Source organism: Chelonia mydas, chromosome 2, assembly GCF_015237465.2.
Source record: "Chelonia mydas isolate rCheMyd1 chromosome 2, rCheMyd1.pri.v2, whole genome shotgun sequence".
Classification (NCBI taxonomy): domain Eukaryota; kingdom Metazoa; phylum Chordata; order Testudines; family Cheloniidae; genus Chelonia; species Chelonia mydas.
The window spans coordinates 117,695,253-117,714,775 of NC_057850.1; the positions used below are offsets into that span (position 1 = coordinate 117,695,253).

Below are 19,523 nucleotides of genomic sequence, written 5' to 3' on the forward strand. Positions count from 1 at the left end.
TCAGAGCCAGGAGAGATCTTTCAGGGAGAAGATACCTTCTGTCTCCCTACTCCACGGCTGATCAAACTAAGGATTGTATGACATTATAAATACAGAGCTGCATGAGTTTGCACAGGTGGTGGTGGGAACACGGTGGATTAACCCATGAGGTGGTTTGACCAGAAGATGGTCTCTGAGTGATTTGTTGCTTGAAAAGAGACAGGAGTGGGACCCCACCCTGTCATGTCACAAAATTATTGCATGTGATTAGATTTTAAATTTGACTCTACAAGCCCTAATTCAACTTAATCTAAATTGTTTAAATTGGGATGAACTTCAGTACATGCTTAAGTATTTTGTTGAACAGGGATGAACTTAAGCATGTATTCAAGTGGTTTGATTAATTGGACCCCCATATCTATAATTTGACTGACCACACTAGAGTAATGGAGTTGTACATTCCCAATATTGCCAACTGCAAGTGTTCAGAAATCATGAGACAGGTCCAAAAACTCATGAAATTGTCTTAAAAATGAGACTGTTAAATAATATATTTTTGGTAGCTTTTTATTTGCCTTCTGATTTTTCAACTTCTAGGGTTCACCTGCTCAAGCTTTTGTGAGGGCTAGAAATTTACTTAAAAAAATGAAACCTGAGATTCTCGAAAAAACCACCTGACAACAAGAGCTGGGGCTTTAAGAAAACAACCAAATATCATGAGACTCAGGATAAAATTGCAAGAGTTGGCAGGTCTGCATCCTATTAGGAACACTTGTGTTCAGGAGCAAATGTTTTCATTTAACAATTGTGAATCTCAAAAGGTCTGAAGGTTTAGATCAGATGATTACGCAAAATGTTTGGATGAATGACAGGGAGAATGGTCATTGCCTGGTCACTGGTGAAAACACTTAACTTCAGCTCAGCTTTCCCTTCCATGAGCATCTGTACAATGGGAGGAGGAGAAAATCAACTGAAATTAACTCTTTGTTCATCAAGGATCAGATGGGGCTACTGCACCCTGCCAAAGTATGCTTCTCCCTGTTGACCAAGTTAAACAGATTTCTTGCAAGATTTCCATCCCCAAATTTTGCATCAGGTTCTGTGAAAGTTCTTTCAGTACTTCCTGTTTCTGGCCAGGCTAGAAATATCACGCGAGTAGCCGCTCACAGTATTTCAGCACTTTTGGCATATGAAAATGAATAAATGTTAATAAAGTTTTCAAAACAGAATCAGTCTGAGGCAGATTGGGGCAGTTATTTCACCTGCCAGTTCCTAAAACGCATGTTATCAGAGAGTTCAGGGGAGGCAGAAATGCCTGTCGGGTTTATAAGGTGGAGACTCGAATGCCTGTCATGAAGTGTTTAAAGTGATATTACAATACCTAATGTAAAGAAAAAGCAACAATAAAAAAACCAAAAGGAGGAAACAGTATGTATGAATTTATCTAAACAAACGCATTTTGCCGGATGTTTTCCATCCTTCACTCTCACATTTTCTTCAGTTTGTGTGTGCTTCAGTTCCTTTCTTCCTGATCTGAAAGCTTCTGATTTTCTCATACTGCTAATTACAACACACAGTCACTGGCCAGACAGCAAGACCTTGTGGTCAAAAGCCAGATGTGAAACCAGTGACTCTTCATGAAGTCTTTGGACGGCTCCCTTTCCCCTTCCCCACATCACTATCATTGCACTGTCTGCTTGCATTCCTTCAGTAGTCCTTCCAATTTCTCACATGTTCCTACACCCTAATTCTAACCTTCCATTTTAAAATAAAAAAGCCCCTCTCTCTCAGTTCCACCTCCCATTTGCTGTTCCACATCACTGAGAGAGAAACACTCCTTGGTTTCCAGAGGCTCACCTCATCAGACCTTCTTCTTATTATAGGGAATCCCATTTGTGGGGTGATCATTACAGACTAGGTGGCAAGTTAACCATCACAAAGCATGAAACATGGAGCCACCATGAATGTGGTAAAATGTTCATCTTCTTGCATTAATTCTGGCCCTTGAAGCAATGCATATTTCTGTTGCAAATGTACATGCAGCTTTATATTAACAACATAAAAAAAAAACACAATAAATCTTTCCATTCCCTGAATAGATTTTTTTTTTTGCCATTTGCAGACAGTAGTCTGCAAAGAATTCTAAGTGCTGTAGTGGTTTCAGGCTATCTTGCAATCCTGTTCTAATTTAATAAGATTAATGACAGAAAATTAGTCAAGACAAGCGTTTGCCTGTTTGGTTTAACCCTGCTGTAGTTCAAATTATAGGAGGGAAGTGTTTTCCCCTACTATTACTTAATTAGTAATAAGTAGAAGGGAAAGTAAAAAGAAAAAAAAGTGTAATGCTTACAGGGGGAAATATTTGTAGCTCAGAGGCTTTCCTGTCAGTGCAAAGGCTGAATTAGAATGAGTGTGAGCCATTCTATAAATATCATTTCAAATTTCTTCCTGGTAAAAAAAAGTGTTAAGAGAAAAATCCAAACAAACCAAACCTGTAAAAATAAATCTCTGTGTTCATTTTATACTACATTTCAGAGAAATAATATGCTAGTCTTGTTGCAGCTATATATCTAATTGTTTACATGATGTACTAACATTTTCCTTTTTTCATGTTTTAGACTAGATAATATGGTAAAATAAAATGTTGTAATCTTTGACTAGGAGAGTATGATGTAACTTTATTGAAAGGTTTATTAGTCTGTACTGTATGTTTAACTGCACAAATTAATATGTACTAGAAAGAAAAATGACTGTACAAATGATGAGAGAAGTTTAAATGTGGTGATGGAGCATTCAAAACTGTTTTCCTGGATACCATATACTGCAATCTCAAGCAACCAAAAATATGATGGCTGTGTCTGAACTGGAGGACAGACACTTGTTACTACGCTGACAAACACAAATTAGCCCAGCTGAAGGGGTTGAAGAACCATTGCAGGCTTGCCCTTTCATGAACTGTTTCAAGGCATTGCATTCTGAATACTTATCCTACAGTTTCAGGGCACAGCTTACAGAAGCTGTGGATTTCGAAAGACCACTGGTGCACTGTGGGACAGTAGTGGGAAGATTTGCTGTCATTTTAAAAATGTAAAAGGCAGCCAGGAGCTTATTCCCAAGAGTGCCATTTGAGATCCTGAAATTTCATAACTCCCATGAAAAACTGATCTTGCAAGGAGGGAGGATGGGAGGAAGGAATCAGCTTTTCTTGCAGGAGTTGATTTAATGATCACAGTGCATTCTGGAGCATCACGTCTTTGGTGCATCATTAATTTTAAAGTGGCAGATCAATATGACCTACTAGAGTGGAGAAGGGGACTGCATGGTTAATTCCCAAAGACAATACCCCACCTCTTCCAATTTCAAGATAACGGCCATCAGGGGTTCAGCAAAGAGGTAAAAGATTGCCAGCCATCCAGCCAAGAAGACAGTAGTTAGTAAGGAGAGAGAGAGAGAGAGAGAGAGAGAGAGAGAGAGAATGTTTTGGGAAGCCATACAGGCCATGCTGGGACCTAGAAAATCAGGGAGGTTCCAAAAAAAAATCTTTCCCAAACCTCAAAAAAGTTTTAGATTTAGTTCAGTTTGAGAGATGAGCAATGGTTTTGGGATGGGGAGTAGGTGGGTTTTTACATTAAACTAAGTAAGTTTGTCTATCCCTATTATCAACACCATTTAGCTGAGATTATTTGGGGAAACTACATTAAAATTATCACAACTGCGCTATTCTCAAAGCAAAAGTCATTAGCACCTAAATAATATACATAGTTTTTTATGCACCCAAACAGCAAAAACTATATTAACACATTACCTTACTTGATCCGTAAGTGAATATGTTTCAGAGTAACAGCCGTGTTAGTCTGTATTCGCAAAAAGAAAAGGAGTACTTGTGGCACCTTAGAGACTAACCAATTTATTTGAGCATAAGCTTTCCGGAGCTACAGCTCACTTCATCGGATGCATACTGTGGAAAGTGTAGAAGATCTTTTTATACACACAAATCATGAAAAAATACCTCCCCACACCCCACTCTCCTGCTGGTAATAGCTTATCGAAAGCGATCACTCTCCTTACAATGTGTATGATAATCAAGTTGGGCCATTTCCAGCACAAATCCACGTTTTCTCTCCCCCCCTCCCACCCCCTCCCCCCACACAAACCCACTCTCCTGTTGGTAATAGCTTATCTAAAGTGACCACTCTTCTCACAGTGTGTATGATAATCAAGGTGGGCCATTTCCAGCACAAATCCAGGGTTTAACAAGAACGTGTCCCCCCCCCCTCCCCCCGACGTTCTTGTTAAACCCTGGATTTGTGCTGGAAATGGCCCACCTTGATTATCATACACACTGTAAGGAGAGTGGTCACTTTACATAAGCTATTACCAACAGGAGAATGGGTTTGTGTGTGTGTGTGGGGGGGGAGAGAAAACGTGGATTAGTGCTGGAAATGGCCCAACTTGATTATCATACACATTGTAAGGAGAGTGATCACTTTCGATAAGCTATTACCAGCAGGAGAGTGGGGCGGGGGGAGGTATTTTTTCATGCTTTGTGTGTATAGAAAGATCTTCTACACTTTCCACAGTATGCATCCGATGAAGTGAGCTGTAGCTCACGAAAGCTTATGCTCAAATAAATTGGTTAGTCTCTAAGGTGCCACAAGTACTCCTTTTCTATAAGTGAATATATTAATATTGCCAGATATTGCTTATGGGAGTAGTTAGTAAATTCTATGTAAAAGGGCAAAAATGTCAAAAGTGCCTAAGTGATTTAGGAGCCTAAAATCCCTACATCTCATTGACACTCAATGGAAGGCAGAGGCCTTAGTAACTAAGTGACTTTTGAAAATGGGGTTTTCCTCATTATTTATAATAGGAGCTATTTGCAAAATTCTTTCCCTTTTGCTTTCCACACAATCACCATTCCTTTCCTTTGCAGGGCAGATGAGTTCAGAGTTTATTTTTTCTTTTGCTTACAAGAATATATACATTTAGCTCTTGATCCTGGAAGTGCTGAGTACACTAGACCAGTCCAGCAAAACTCTAAAGTAGGGTGTTTAATTTTAAATAAGTGAGTAGACTTGAAGTAAGTGGGTGCCCAGCACTTCTAAACATGAATTTTGGTGCCTGACTTTAGAGATCCACGTTTAAAAATTTTGGCCACCAAGTCGCCTTCTTCTTAATGCAGAGCAACATACAACAGGAGACAGAAGAAAGGGTTCTGGATATCATAAGATTACGCATCTGTACAGAACAACAATTTCCACAGTACACACTAATGTTTCACCTGCTTTCAATTTAAAAGAATGTTTACCAGTGAAAGTCAGTCATAAAAAAAGAAACTTAATAAAGACAGAAAAAAAAAAAGAGAGGAAACAATTCCTAGTGCCCTTGAAAAATGTCACTGTTGTTAAAGTTCACACTGTTAACTGTGTAGCGGTAGAGAAGGTGGGTAAGCAAATCAAAAAAGATGATAAATATTTGAAGAAAAATATCCTAAAATCAAGCTTTTGGGCTGGAAATTCATAACTATACTGCCTCTCTGAATTTTTCTGAAAGTAAATGCCAAAAATTGAAACCAGGCTAACACTCATTAAAGGAAAATGTTATTATCTATCCAATCACCCACTGACTGTTCAAATAATATTGTATATATCTGTGCACTTCTGCATATTTATTGAATGTGTCAAGTTTTTGCTCCCAAGTAAAACTTACTGGCCCTGTCAAAAGTTCACCAGCTGCACCAGTGTCTTTGATGGCCTGAGGAAGAGCCCTGGTGCTAGCGTCATGGAAGAGCCTGTGGCTTTCCTCTCCCTCTTCCAGCTGAGATTGGTATGTTGATGCATGGGGCCCAGAGAAGATAAAGAAGGAGGGAAATTGAAAAAATAACAAACAATAAAAATATAAATTACAGAAAGCATTCACAAAACCAGCCTGATTTCATTATCTGGCCTTGAGAAGGAATTTTGTATTTTCAGTCAAACTATGTAGAATATGCACTGTAAACATTCTGCACCCGCAGCTCAACATTTTTATGGCTCAGTAGGACAAGAACTAAGAAGAATGCAGAGCGATGGTGCTATATAGTCCCAGCAGCGAGGCCGACGTGCTGCCACACGGAAAGGAACCGCGTTTACATGTGTCACATCTTAAACGGGCGGAGTCCGGGAATGTGGCTGGAGTGGCAGGTTTTGTTTCGGGGCTGGTGATGAGGACAAAAGTGCACCAACAATAAAATGCGTCTCAAGCATCCCTTCCCTACGAGCCAGTACAGAATAGTATAGCACTGTAATCTCAGCCGCGGAGGTCAGCCCTCCCAGACTATGGAGGGCAACGGGGTTGGGGAGCTGAGGGCAAGGAGATGGGATTTACAATGGAAAACGATCAGCCTATAAGAATGCTGAGGTGAGATATCTACAACCTACCCCACCTGGAGTGGATGAAATTTTGCTAGATTTGTTTTTGGTGGAGGGGCGGGTGCTGGAGCAATATCCTGCGGTTGGAGAGGGTGAGCGAGAGTCAGTGGTTCACATCCAGAGGCCTTATGTTACAAACACAGAAAGTGAAAAAGAATACAAAAGAAATATTACGATGTAATGGCAAAATCAAAGCCACATGTCAGTAGCTGATAGGGTTCTGAAACCCATTGCTGCTAGCTCCCATTCATACTTACACAATGGTTTTCCCAATGTGTTTAAATGACTTCTCCACAAATTCACGAACACTGTGGACCTCCCCAGTAGCTATGACAAAGTCCTCTGGCTCATCCGTTTGCAACATCAGCCACATAGCCTGCAGAAAGATAAACAAATCCAGATTAAGTGCACCTGTAAGTGGGCCCTTTTGTACATGATATTATATTACCACATTTTGATTTGCAGATAATCAGATATATGTATGCATGCAACTAGGGAAATTAGAACTTTTTAACACAAGGCTGTTAACTAGATCAGCGCAACTCTTACGAGTGACTAATTGGAATTATTTCACATTACAGAAAATTGCCTGTAATATACCTGATTTTCTCTTTGTTTCACACCAGGGATTTCTGTGGCGGATATTTGAAATCAAGACTCAGTGTTCAAAAGTAGACAGTACTGCTTAGGAGTAAGAACCCATTTATTATAAACCTTACATTTATTCACATGTAATGGAAAGCAAAATATTATATACCCCGCTCCAATTTAAGGAATGTTGTCAGTAGGGCAAAAATGTAGAACTACCTAACTGTGGTCAAATACACAGTTGACTATTTTAAACTAGATTTAACCCAAATAAATACAGGACAGAGAGGACTACAAAAAATCAAGGACCAATATTTTCATAGTGCATTATTTCAAATTCAGCTATTCCTCCTGCACACACCTGGAGATGCATTTCAAGGTACAGCAAGCAAGATTCCCTTTTTCAATGTATGGAAATACTAATTGTTAAGTGTTTGCCTAACTTCTCCTTCTCTTTCAAAGAGCGTAGGCTGTGCAAAGATCAGAACGGTGACCAAAATCAGAATTGTTTCTAAATCACAACTTCACAGATTTCTACTATTGTTATTTATGTTACATTTGTGCCTAGAGGCCCCAGAGGAGATTGTGTGGCTTTATTGTACTTAGCACTGTTCAAACACATAATGAGAGGGAACGCCTGCCCCGAACAGTTTCCAGTCTAAATAGAAAAGTCAGACATAGGGTGGGAGGGGAAACAGAAGCAAACTGAGGTAAAATAATTTGCCTAAAGGCCGACAGCCAATCAATGTCAGTAATAGAAGCCAGGTCTTCTTACACCCAATCCAATGCTCTATCCATGAGACCACACTGCCACCCAGAAACTATAGATGGAAAAAATAAAACTATCACTCTAGGTCAAAGTGATGGAAACACTTTATTTCCTTAAGTTAGAAACAGGGAGCAATCTATACACATCACAGCCTTCTTTTAATAAATAATCAGTTCACAAAAGCAAAATAATTCATCTCTTTCTCCATATGGTAAAAGGAATTGCCATCTTCTTACAGTGTAATCCAAAATGCTATTTGCATTGACCTCTTCACATCAGATTTAAAGAAAACTTTAGTAGGTCCCCAGATGCTAGCGGATACTCTGCAAATCAGATTAATAAAAGCTTTGGGACAGCTCCGTTTCTCTCAGTAAATACCACCTAAAAAGTTCAATTCTTCTCTCCCCCCAATCCCCCTTTTAGTACATCAGTGTCAGGCAAAGCAAGAAGATATACTCCCTTCAAAGTATTCTATTTGCAAGTCATTTTGCTTCCTGTTGTTTTTTTGAATCTTTAATATTTTTGAGAGATTTTATTAACACTCTCCTTTTGCCTCTTAAATGTGCACGGAAGGCGGGATTTTGGGAAACTCCTGTGTATGTCCTTGACATTAATTGTGCTTTAGGGATGTGGCATGCTGGGTGGGACAATGGCAGCAGCTTTATTTTTCCTCCCCAGGGTTGAGCTCTCTAGCCAATGACGCAGCAATATATGATTGACGGATGAAATTCCTTCTGCTGGCAAGAGAGGTCTTAATTGCTATCTTTAATACTATCTTTCTTGGAACATTCGGGTTTTTGTTTTATTCACAAGGTTACAGTAAATCATGGACACCCTTTCTTTCACATCTGACTAGACTTGTAGGGTTCGCAGGCATATCAAGCTTCAACAGAGCAAAAATGAATACTTCAAACATGGGGCTAATCCTGAAGTCCTAACTCAATCCCTGATCCCACAAACCTTTAGTTACCTAAGTAGACCTACTGCAACCAATAGGATTGCTCAAAGGAGTAGGCACTATCTGAGTGAATAAGAGACTGTAGGATCAGACTCTCAGTCCTTATTCAATCTGTCAAAATTCATACAGACTCTCCTATTGCCATCAATGGGACTTTACAGGAGTAATTAAATCAGGATATCGCCTATGCTATTTGGAGATTTTAAAGCAATTTTCTATGATTTAATAACACAAATATTTTAATTTTTGCATATATTTAGTGTGATAGAGTATTCATGTTGCCAAATTAAAAACCAAAAAACCCAGTCAATACAGCATCAGTTATTTATGTAGTCACTGTTATTTTTCTGTGATGCTTAAACACATTTTAGCTTCACAGAGAGCTACAGAAATATATATATTTCACATACAAAAAAAAACAGTAACCACATAAATATCTGATGCTACATTGACTGGGTTTTTTGGTTTTTAATTTGGCAACATGAATTTTCTCTCTCTCTATATATATATATTTTAAAACTTCCTACCAGCTTTTTTGGATTGGCCTTGTCATGCTTTTCTACCATTTCAAAGAGCAAGCAAATCTTGGAGCATACATTGTGGTAAATTTCTACGGGGTCAGGCTTGTAATGATCAAACAACACAGATGCTGTTAAACTACAAGTAACTTCTCCCTGAGTTTCTGCTAGGAAAAGTGGTGCTTGGAATAATGATTACTTGAAAATTTATCACGGTTTGTCCTTTTATTTTTCTTTTGGCATTCAGTCCATCTTATAATTAGCCCAGTCAAACCAGTGAAAAGTAACATTCTAATAATTATGAAAAAATCACTGACTGTTTTAACAAGGAGGTAAAGAGTTGTTCATTTGAACATGTGTGCATGCAGTTTTTGTAAAATAAAGACAAAGGCAAGTCAGTGGGCAGAAAATACTTCAACAAACTCAGCATTAAAAATGTTAATTTCTGCTGTTACATATTATGTAGCCAATCAGAAATCTGTGTATAAGTAGTAGCTACATACTTTCCCTACAGAATGCGCCAGGAATGTGCTCTTTTTTCATCATACTATCAGAGGCCCTTGATCTATCAATTTCTAGACATTTCCCGTAAGAGATCATATTGTACCACACTCCAGGCCGAGAACAAGAATAAGGAGGGAGAGGGGATACACAGCTCCAGATTTAATTGTCATTACTGAATGGTTTACTGGTTTTAACAGAGAGGAACAGCTTTGTTTAAATTTCCACTGAGCATAATTAATGGTTATTGACTGGTAAATGAAGAACAGGTGACATTCTGAATTAGAAGATAAATGATCTTGTGTTCTAGCGTGATAATGGCTTCGTAATTGCTACAAAGCCGCAGCCTAGCGCACCCCATCATAATGCTAGATCATGTCCAGAACACAAAGGCCTCTGTGTGAAAAGTATTCAGCCATTCACCTCCTTATACAGCTGCTCAGTGATTTGGTCCATTTATTCTCTGATGGACTGCACAACTGAGGCAAAAGTTCACCAATTCTCACCTTCCTGTTCACATGCTGAACCACATGACCCATGACATGGCTGGGCTGCAATCTGTGATAAAATCATTGCCCAGCTCTGGCTCTTGGCTATCTTTTAACCATCATGAGGTCACATATTTTAGGAATTTTTGTGAAGTGGAAAGAGGGGCATGGGTTTTCCTAATTTCCTCTGTAGTGTTTTTTTTGTTTTGTTTTCGATATCCCTAATGGGCTGACAGAAAGCCACTTATCACAATACATATCTATAACTCTTTCCTTACTCTTTACGTGGATTTTGGGTTACCAAAATGTGGTTAAGGCTGCATAGGAGGAGAAAACTATTACAGAAACTATCCAGGCTCTAGCTCTCTTCAAATTGCATTGTTCCTTTAATGGCAAATGTACAAAACATATTTTTCATATTTGAACTCATTTTGTCTCTGCACCAGTGACTCACAAAGTCGAAAGGCAGTACTATGCCATTTACGTTTAAAGACAGAAAACTCACTGTAGAAGAACAGATAGCACGTGTAACATGCGGATGCACTTTCGTGATTACGTGAGCTGGATATCTGTTCTACAAGTCTTAACTACAACTGCTGCTAAAAAAATTTTTTTTCTCTGAAGACAATATAAAAAAAAAAATGTCCCTTCAAGTGAGGAACTCTAATTTCAGTCAACATTTCTAAACCTGAACCAGTTTTCTTCCAGGCCAACACCCATTCAGAAGTCTCTTGCTCACAGTGTTGTTCATTTCACACCTGGATCAGTGAAGGGGAAAACCTGAACTGGACAAGCACAGCCAATACATACTAATTCCGTACATGCCTCTCGTAGTGCGATTGTGATGTGTGTGTTTGTCTTGAGAATCTGTAGTCTGTTGCACTTGTGCCTCACCATTAAATTCCAGTCCAGCATCCCAGCCAGAAAACACTTATTAACTGTGCTGTCATCCATGAATAACAAGTCTTGTTAATCAAGGTTATGTTTAACTATATTTATTTGATTCCTTTCTTTAAATCATCCACTCCTCTACTGGTGGCAGCGAGCACAATATGTTGTTAGAAATCAGCTTAATTAGGGACCTGTCTGTTTAAGAAGAAAAAACAAAGCTAAACCTCAAAGAGTGCCTATGGTTTAAATGACAACTGATGATTTCTACTGCAGAAATAAAATGCTAATTGCTGATTTGTCCACAAAATGAACCAAACCTTTTTTGTGTCTCATGCGATGGCAAGTCCTAAATTCTAACAAGATGTCTAAACACAGTCAGACAGATAGATGTGTGTTACTTAGAAAATATAGCTACCAGTGATTCTGATAGATTTAATTTTTGTACTCCACCACTACAGAACATCTGCATCACATGAAGTCATATTTCTATGTACCATATACAGTCCTGCAACAAAATGAAAAACATGTTCTAACCACAAATCAAATGTACTTACTACAGGAGCCTTAACAGATAGCATGGGTCTGATGCAGAACGCATCACCCTAACGGTACAGAGACAGACACACTGACTGGTGGCTGTCTAGTTCTATTTATTTTTTGTGCATGGAGGGCACAGGTTACCTCAAGTCTGCCAAAAATTAGAGAGTAATTTGTGACTCAGGCAAAAAACATCACCAGTTAGAGAGACTCAAGAGTACACTGGTGTTATTTATAGCAATTCTGTTTTTATAATCTTTCAGACCTCCACTGTCTAGAAGCGGATAGAGGAATTCAGTGGGTTGAACAAGGCACTATCTGGTGATTCAAAGTCTAGCTACTTTGCTGGGGTCATCACTGAGCAGCATAACTGAACATTTTGGCCTCAAGTGTGAGAAGACGTTACAGAGGTCATATGGTGGGATGGGAAGTAAAATATCCTGTTTCCCCAATGAGGCCAGCCAAGGGTCTGGCACAATTGCAGTTCCTGCACTCATACTGAGGGACAATTTATTTTGTGCCACAATTGATCCACCTCCCTCTGTAGTCTGTACTGTCCCATGGAGCAGGTCAGGTGCCTTGGGGGGGAATAGCAGGCTTCCCTATCCCCTGCACCCTGGCTGCTTGGGAAGGTATTATGCCCTCCTCTGACTCAATCCCTGTCTGACCTACCCATAATGTGAAGTGGCTCCTTACCACTGTCTTCTAAATCCAGTGCTAAATGGCATAACTGGGCCTTTTATGATGTAACCCACACTAGCTTTTATGATGTAACCCACACAGAAACTTTGTGGTTTCTGAAACCTACTTGATAAATAGATATCAATGATTGCTTATTAGAAGGAAACTTAAAATGAGAAATTGGGAATGATGGCTAATATTTGCTTCTTGGGTTCTCTGACAGCTTCAGTTTTGGACCTAAATTGAAACAATAGCATCCCTTTAATTTATTTACTTCAAAGTGGGTAAAAGGAGGTATTACTGGTCTGAGTCACAGAAATTTGATTGACTGCTTACACCACACTGTAAAAAGTATAGGTATGTACTAAGTATACAAACAGTATGCATGAAAGCACACTGGATAAAGAGAGGCAGTGATACATACACAATCTGTATGCCAGAGCGAATAGCTTAATATGCAGATACTGTACACAATACATACAGCCACGCAAGGCTGAAAAACATTAATGAAGCTCAGTTACAACAGAACATGCCTTCTGAGTCATATAAGCTAATTCCATCCTAATGCCAATATAAAACCACTGCAGTCTTACCACAATGCGAGTTCTTACTAAGTAAGGATAGTAGCACTCGGCCTACTATTAATTCTTGTCACTGAGAATGTTATATGGACAAGACTTATACAGCAGCAAGTCCCCAAACTACAAGTGTATTCTGCCTTCTATGTCTTATAAAAGAAAACAGCAGTGATGTATTGGCAGTATTTTGACAAGGGGCTCTGACAAAAAAAAAAAAAAAAGTTCCCTGCTTTTTAGCCTGTGATATCAGGGCCATTTGAGTATGACTGATCTAGTCATTTGTTTTCCCATTGAAACAAAAATAGTTTTGTGTAATCATAATCAAAAAGGAAGGCAACACACCCAAATTAACCCGCAGTTTCCTAGAAATAGTGATCGTTTGTTCTTGAAGGACATACTAACTATGCTTGAAGTACAGAACAATGTTCAATCTGTATAACACCAAAGGGGAGACACTCTACGTCAGGACCAATGTATTTTGGGTCCCTAACATGAGGCAACTAATTTTCAGAAATTAAGAACACTCTGAAGATCAAGTCCCTTTATGGTAGCTCAACCTGAGCACATAAAATCACGAGCAATTCCTGAAAATTTAGGCTATTCTGTAGACAAAGCAGTTCCCAGCTCTGTTAATGCAGCACTTTTCATGAGCACTAAATTCTCTATAAGTTTTCGTGAATTTTATTTAAGTCTCTCTACCAAACGTAAATAGTTGAAATATATTTAGCCCAGTCAGAACTATTGTTGTCTGTGTTTCTTTCCCACTAATTTAATGCTGAACATAAAGATACCCATGTTTGAATACAAGTTGCCCACTTTTCACTGCATATTGTATTCAGTGGTTATCATTTAGTCCTTGTTAGTCTAGTCACAGTTACTTTCATTGCGCACAACAGTGATGTTACAAACAATGGACTGTGGTACCACTAACCAGAGACTTTTTTTAAAAAAGGAAACAGATTCAAGATAAGAAAAATTTCTTTTGAGAAAACACACAGTACTTGATAGAATAATGGACAATGAAATACAAAATAACATCTAACATAATTTTAATAGGTTCTGACCAGATATTTAAGTCCCGCAGAGTGTACCAAGGAAGCTCTCTGTCACCTCTTGCCTTACAAGCTTTTTCAGAGGCTTACAATGTTACAACCAACAAATTGTCACAGAAGTAATTTAAAACATTTTTCAGTGCTGTACCCGAGCCATAAAGTTGGAATCCAGATGTGAACTTTCTCAAAGTTCAATGATGTTCAGATACACAATCTTGGTTCAGGCCCTTTTCTATTTTTTCAAAAGTTTCAAGAAGATAGGTGAGATATTTAGAGACAATAATCCAACAATTCTAAAGTCGCTAAAATAATAAAATATCTGATAATCTTTGTGGAACACCTTAAATGAAAACAATATCAATGTTTAATGAAACAAAAGCCCTCACACCAGTAGGAAATACTAGGAACACTGTATAACTCTTCTCTTGTAAGCAGATAGTCCAATTGTTTTACAACTCTCAGTAAAGACTCATGAGACATTAATAAGGCAGCATTATTACTAAAAACCACAAGCAGCATAATCCAGATCAACTTTAAAGGTCAAGTTCTGAGTAACCTTCCTCGTCAGTGGAACACAACACTTTTCACGTTCATTTTAGATGAAGGCACAATGCTCTTATTGTGTTGTCAAGCACTAAATTAGCATGGTTGATTGGTGTTTGATTTTGTGTTGGATTTTTTTTTTTGCTTGTGTCAATGAGTGTCAAAATATTGTTCTTTTAATACATAAAACTATTTGTATAAAGCTTTATTACTGATCTTCATATGACAGCCAGAGCCAGAATAAAGCAGTGAAGTTGCTTGTTGGGAAATCTCACTGACAATGAAAATTAAGAAACCATTTAATGTATTTAATTTTTTTCTGCCAAAAAAAATTGAACAGATTTTTTTGTAAAGTCCATAATCAATTATTTACCTTTCAAGTGGTGAAACTGAAAGTAATGTGTGTGACATGGAAAGTAATATCAATGAAAACGTACAGAGAAGATGCAAATAAGTTCAGTTTCTTTCATTTTTCTTTCTGAGATCATGAACATTAATAAAAAAGTGTTTTAAATCCTAGTATCTTTAAAAACTAAAATCCAAACTACCATACAGAAATTTCACAGAGTCCTGAGGCAGATGAGGGACCATCTATAGCGGATAAGCCCAAAGGTAATATTCCTTATTAAATTATTCCTTCATGCACCAATTACAGAAAGCATTCAATTATTTTCCATCACTCATGTTTATCTTAGCTATACAAAAACATAAAGCAAGTCTAAGTTTCCCAGGCTCCACCTAGTAGATACTTCTAAAAGAAGATATTTGACAGTTTCCCTTTTTTTCTTTCAGAATTAATTTTCCCTGCTATTTTTACATGAAAGACAAAATACCATTTCATAAAGAAGCAGACTCCATTTGACAGGATTACTCACCATGAAAGTAAAGGGTTGCACCTAGGCTGCGGTCAGGGTAGAGCAGTCTTAGGGATCAATGCCAAGAAAGGGCTAGTCAAGGCCATGATCTTACCACAAGAAACTAGACTAGACTTTCAAGTCAAGTGTTGGCTTGTTTCTAGAACAACTTGATCAGCTCCAAAATAATAATCACAATGCAGGTATTGATTGCAAAAAGTTTATAATGCAACATTTGGCTGGAAAAAGATTGTGGTTTCCGTTTATAATGCTTCTGTGTTTCTGAAGTCAATGGGACTACTCACATGCTTAAAATGTATCACATGCTCTACTCAGGGCCAGAGAGGCAGCACAGTCCATGGGTCAAAATACCTAGGTTCTATTCACGGCTCTGCCACTGATCTGCTGCATGACCATGGGTAAATCTCTTTTTCTTTCTGCATCTCTGTTTCCCTTCCCACCCTTTGTAATTGGGATTGTAACTCCCTCAAGCTAGGGACTGCCTCTTACTATGTCTTTTGTACAGTGCCCATCACAAAGGAGCCCTGATCTCAGATTGAGCCTCTATAAAGTAATAACACCACCACAGTGCTCAGGACCTTGCAAGATCAGGCTGTTAGAGCTCTCAGCACATACACATTGGTTAAGAGATAAGTAACTGAAGGAGGTGATAAAAGTTGACAGTATTTGAAGGGCATTCGTATCAAGGAGGGAGAAGAATTGCTATAGTAGGAGTAATGGGATAAAATTAAGAATGGGAAAATTTAGACTGAATATCAGGAACAACTTGGGGAAAGTGAGATCTATTAGGCTGTTGAGTAATCTAGGTCAAAGGCGTTGGAGGACATCAAAATACTTGGGCCATTTAAAATCATAATGGACAAACTCCTAGAATGTAATGTAGAAAACAATTTTGCACTGTCAGGGAGATAGAATGAATGAGCTAATAACTCTAAAACAGAATATCTGACTTCTGCATTTAAATTCACTTTTCCCTCAAGTACTAAAAATTCTCCCACTTCTAGCTTCGGTACACTGTATGACTTTCAGTTATTTTCAAAAGTGTTAAAGGCTTTCAAGTGATCTCAGACCGCTGAATAATAATCTAAACAGCTGACAGAAAATGTTAATTTACTCATCCCGAGGAAGAGGTTTACTATGAGTTCCATTCTTACAAAAATAAACTGGTATGCATAATTAAGCTGTCTAAACCACAGCGTGCTCCATTTGACAATATCAGTGAAACTTTACCTTCTAATTTATTCCAGTTTTCAGTTCTCTGCATATAAAGTTCAAAAGAGAAAAGGTATGTTTACATCTCTTACTCACTGGCTGTGAAGCACTGGGAACAAACACAGATCTAGCAGTGTTTTCAAACCAACAGCTAGAATTCAACAAAATTCACTTCCTTAGTTGGCAAGATGCAAAAGTAGCCTTATCTTTGGATCAGTGGAATTTTTAATTTTTGTATACAAGATCATTTCAGGAGATAGGTTTGAAAAATAATTCCAAAATGTTATTTGCTGGGGAGCAAGTCGGGGAGCAGCCTGGATGGCTCTGGGAATTGGTAACGGGATACAGCATCTTTACCTTATGTCACAAATTCAAATCCAGGTCAACAGAAACCAAAGTTGTGATCATCTGATTCAGTGGCCTATGTAAAAGGGGTTTGGTGGTCTTACTCCAGCTGCTAGGAGACAAGTGTCCACCTCACAAACTCACTGGTATTAAATGACACAACTGCTGCCAGTCTCAGAAGAGTAAAATTCAGCTCAGTGGAGAATACCACCACAAAACCTATGTACCACTTAAGCCCTTAAAAAAGAGCTTGACACAGAGGTGAATTTCAGCCAGCAAAGGTCAAGCATTAAGTGATCATAGAAACGGAATTATGTATGTTAGCCTACAGAGCTCAAACATAAATGGATAATAGCTTATCAACAAACTAATATGCAGTTCTCTCCAGGCCACGTTTAACGTGCCCTATGTACGTTGCCCAAGGAAGCCTGCATTGCCACTCCTCTTGCTGTACTTATTCTGTGCATTCAATCTCTGTGGCGGTCACTCAGACATTTTTCAAAAACACTGAATGTACTTACAACTCTATTAGCATTAATAACAACAACTATTAATTACACCAGAGCCCGAAGCAGAGCTTTCGAATTGTGTCAATAAACTGGAGATACAGCTACTTTTCATCAGCTGCAGGCACAGTGGAATATAAAATTTTATTCAGTTTGTTCCCAGCAATAAATACAGTACTGGCATTTCTGATAAAACCTTTACGAAACAGCGTGTATTCTTTTATACACTATGGAAGCATTTCTATTTAAAGCTATGGACTTGTGGGTGTGAGATTGTAAACACATCCACTTACCCAAAACAAAATTAAAATGTGTCTTCTATTAGAGTCAGGAGAGCTGCTACTAAAAATGCAAACCATATGAAGTTCTAAGTGTATTCATTTTTGGTATCTATCTCTGTATAACACATACAATATATTTTCACATGCCTAGATGAAGTGGTGACAAGCGTTTTACCACGTTATCACAGAATAACCCAGAAACATTACCACACTACAACTTAACACTTGTAATAAATCTGCGTGCTGCATACACATGGAGAAGAATCATCAGCTCTACCACACAGACATCATCAGGGATAGAACTCTGAATTTCAGCACCTCAGACACAGGCCCTTACCACTCGATCTAAATGAGAAACTTTAGTAGCTATACGGGCAAATATTAAAGCTTGTCTCTTCTGTAGGCCAGCCACTAGAGAGCGACATTCCCACATACATGCTTGGCTAGGTCTGACATTTTACCCGCTAGAGAACAATGGTGGCACACCCAGGAATCATAAAAGGCCACAAGAGATTTATCACTACTGTGTAATTATCATCCTTTCAGTTATACGACTGCCCTCATTTCTGTAATGTCAATTCTCCAGAGTTTTATAACTCAATTGTTTACATATATTTGAGGCTGGAATTCAATTATAATATCTAAGCTCCGACATGAATATTGCCATCAATTTGATCTTCAACCAGATTCTGATCGTTGGGTTTTTATTAGCTTACTTATTCGTTTCAGCTTGGTCTAAGCAAATGATGAAGAGCCAGAATCTCCAGGGTTCTAATTTCAGCTGTGACAATGACTCTCCCTGTGGCCTTGAGCAAGACATTTATCCTCAGTTCTCCTGCTCCTCCATCTGTAAAATGGGAACTATGATATTTACATGACTGGAGTGTTGTCAGAATTTTAATGTCTGTAAAGGCATTTCAAGATGAAATGAACGATGTGAGATTTAAGTGTTATTAGGTGCTTTGATCTACACTCTTACAATGAAAAAAAAATAGGTATTTTTAAAATAGGTATTATTCCATAATATTGACTATGTTCTTTGGTATAATTAAACAAAATAAATCAAATAGCAAAGAAATCTAATCTTTAAAAAAAAAGAATATAGTAGAACCTCAGAGTTCTGAACACCAGTCAACCACACACCTCATTTCGAACTGGAAGTACGCAATCAGCAGCAGCAGACACACACACACAGAAAGTAAATACAATACAGTACTGTGTTCAACATAAACTACTAAAAAAATAAAGGGAATTTTTCTTCTGAATAGTATAGTTTCAAAGCTGTATTAAGTCAAAGTTCAGTTGTAAACTTTTGAAAGAACAGCCATAACATTTTGTTCAGAGTTACAAACATTTCAGAGTTATTAAAAACATGCATTCCTGCGGTGTTTGTAACTCTGAGGCTCTATCGCACTGCACTTGCCCATTAACTATTTTTCAAAGGCATTTCCTAAAGGCTGTTGAATTACACATTTACCAGACATTGGGTGTCTCACATGATGGTCTGTGAGGCAGTGTTTGTGATCACATAGCTAGCTCCCCACCCCCTAAAAATATTTAAAAAAAAAAATCAGAATATGGATGGTCTCTCTGTTACATACACATACGTAGACTAAGGAAATTCCAGTTCTGCCTTTTGCTCAGAAATGTGGAGAGAAATCCAGAAAATGATTCCCAAAATCTGTTTTTTTAAAATGTATAAATAAAGGACTTCATCCTGCAGACAGGCATGGGGTCTGACTCTGACCTTGCTGACATCAGTATAACTCCATTGACTTCAACTGCCTTACTCTAGGTTTACACTGGTGTAA

General features: G+C 38.2%; 1 protein-coding gene across 4 annotated transcripts in view; it reads right to left on the reverse strand.

Moving 5' to 3' along the window:
• GMDS (GDP-mannose 4,6-dehydratase) overlaps positions 1-19,523 on the reverse strand; it is a 542,341-nt gene that overhangs the window by 108,306 nt on the left and 414,512 nt on the right. For all 4 annotated transcript variants that reach the window (XM_007058823.4, XM_037893246.2, XM_043540188.1 and 1 more), the window contains exon 8: positions 6,647-6,765. In XM_007058823.4, the coding sequence (XP_007058885.2) occupies positions 6,647-6,765 (119 nt within the window). The remainder of the gene's footprint in view (positions 1-6,646; positions 6,766-19,523) is intronic.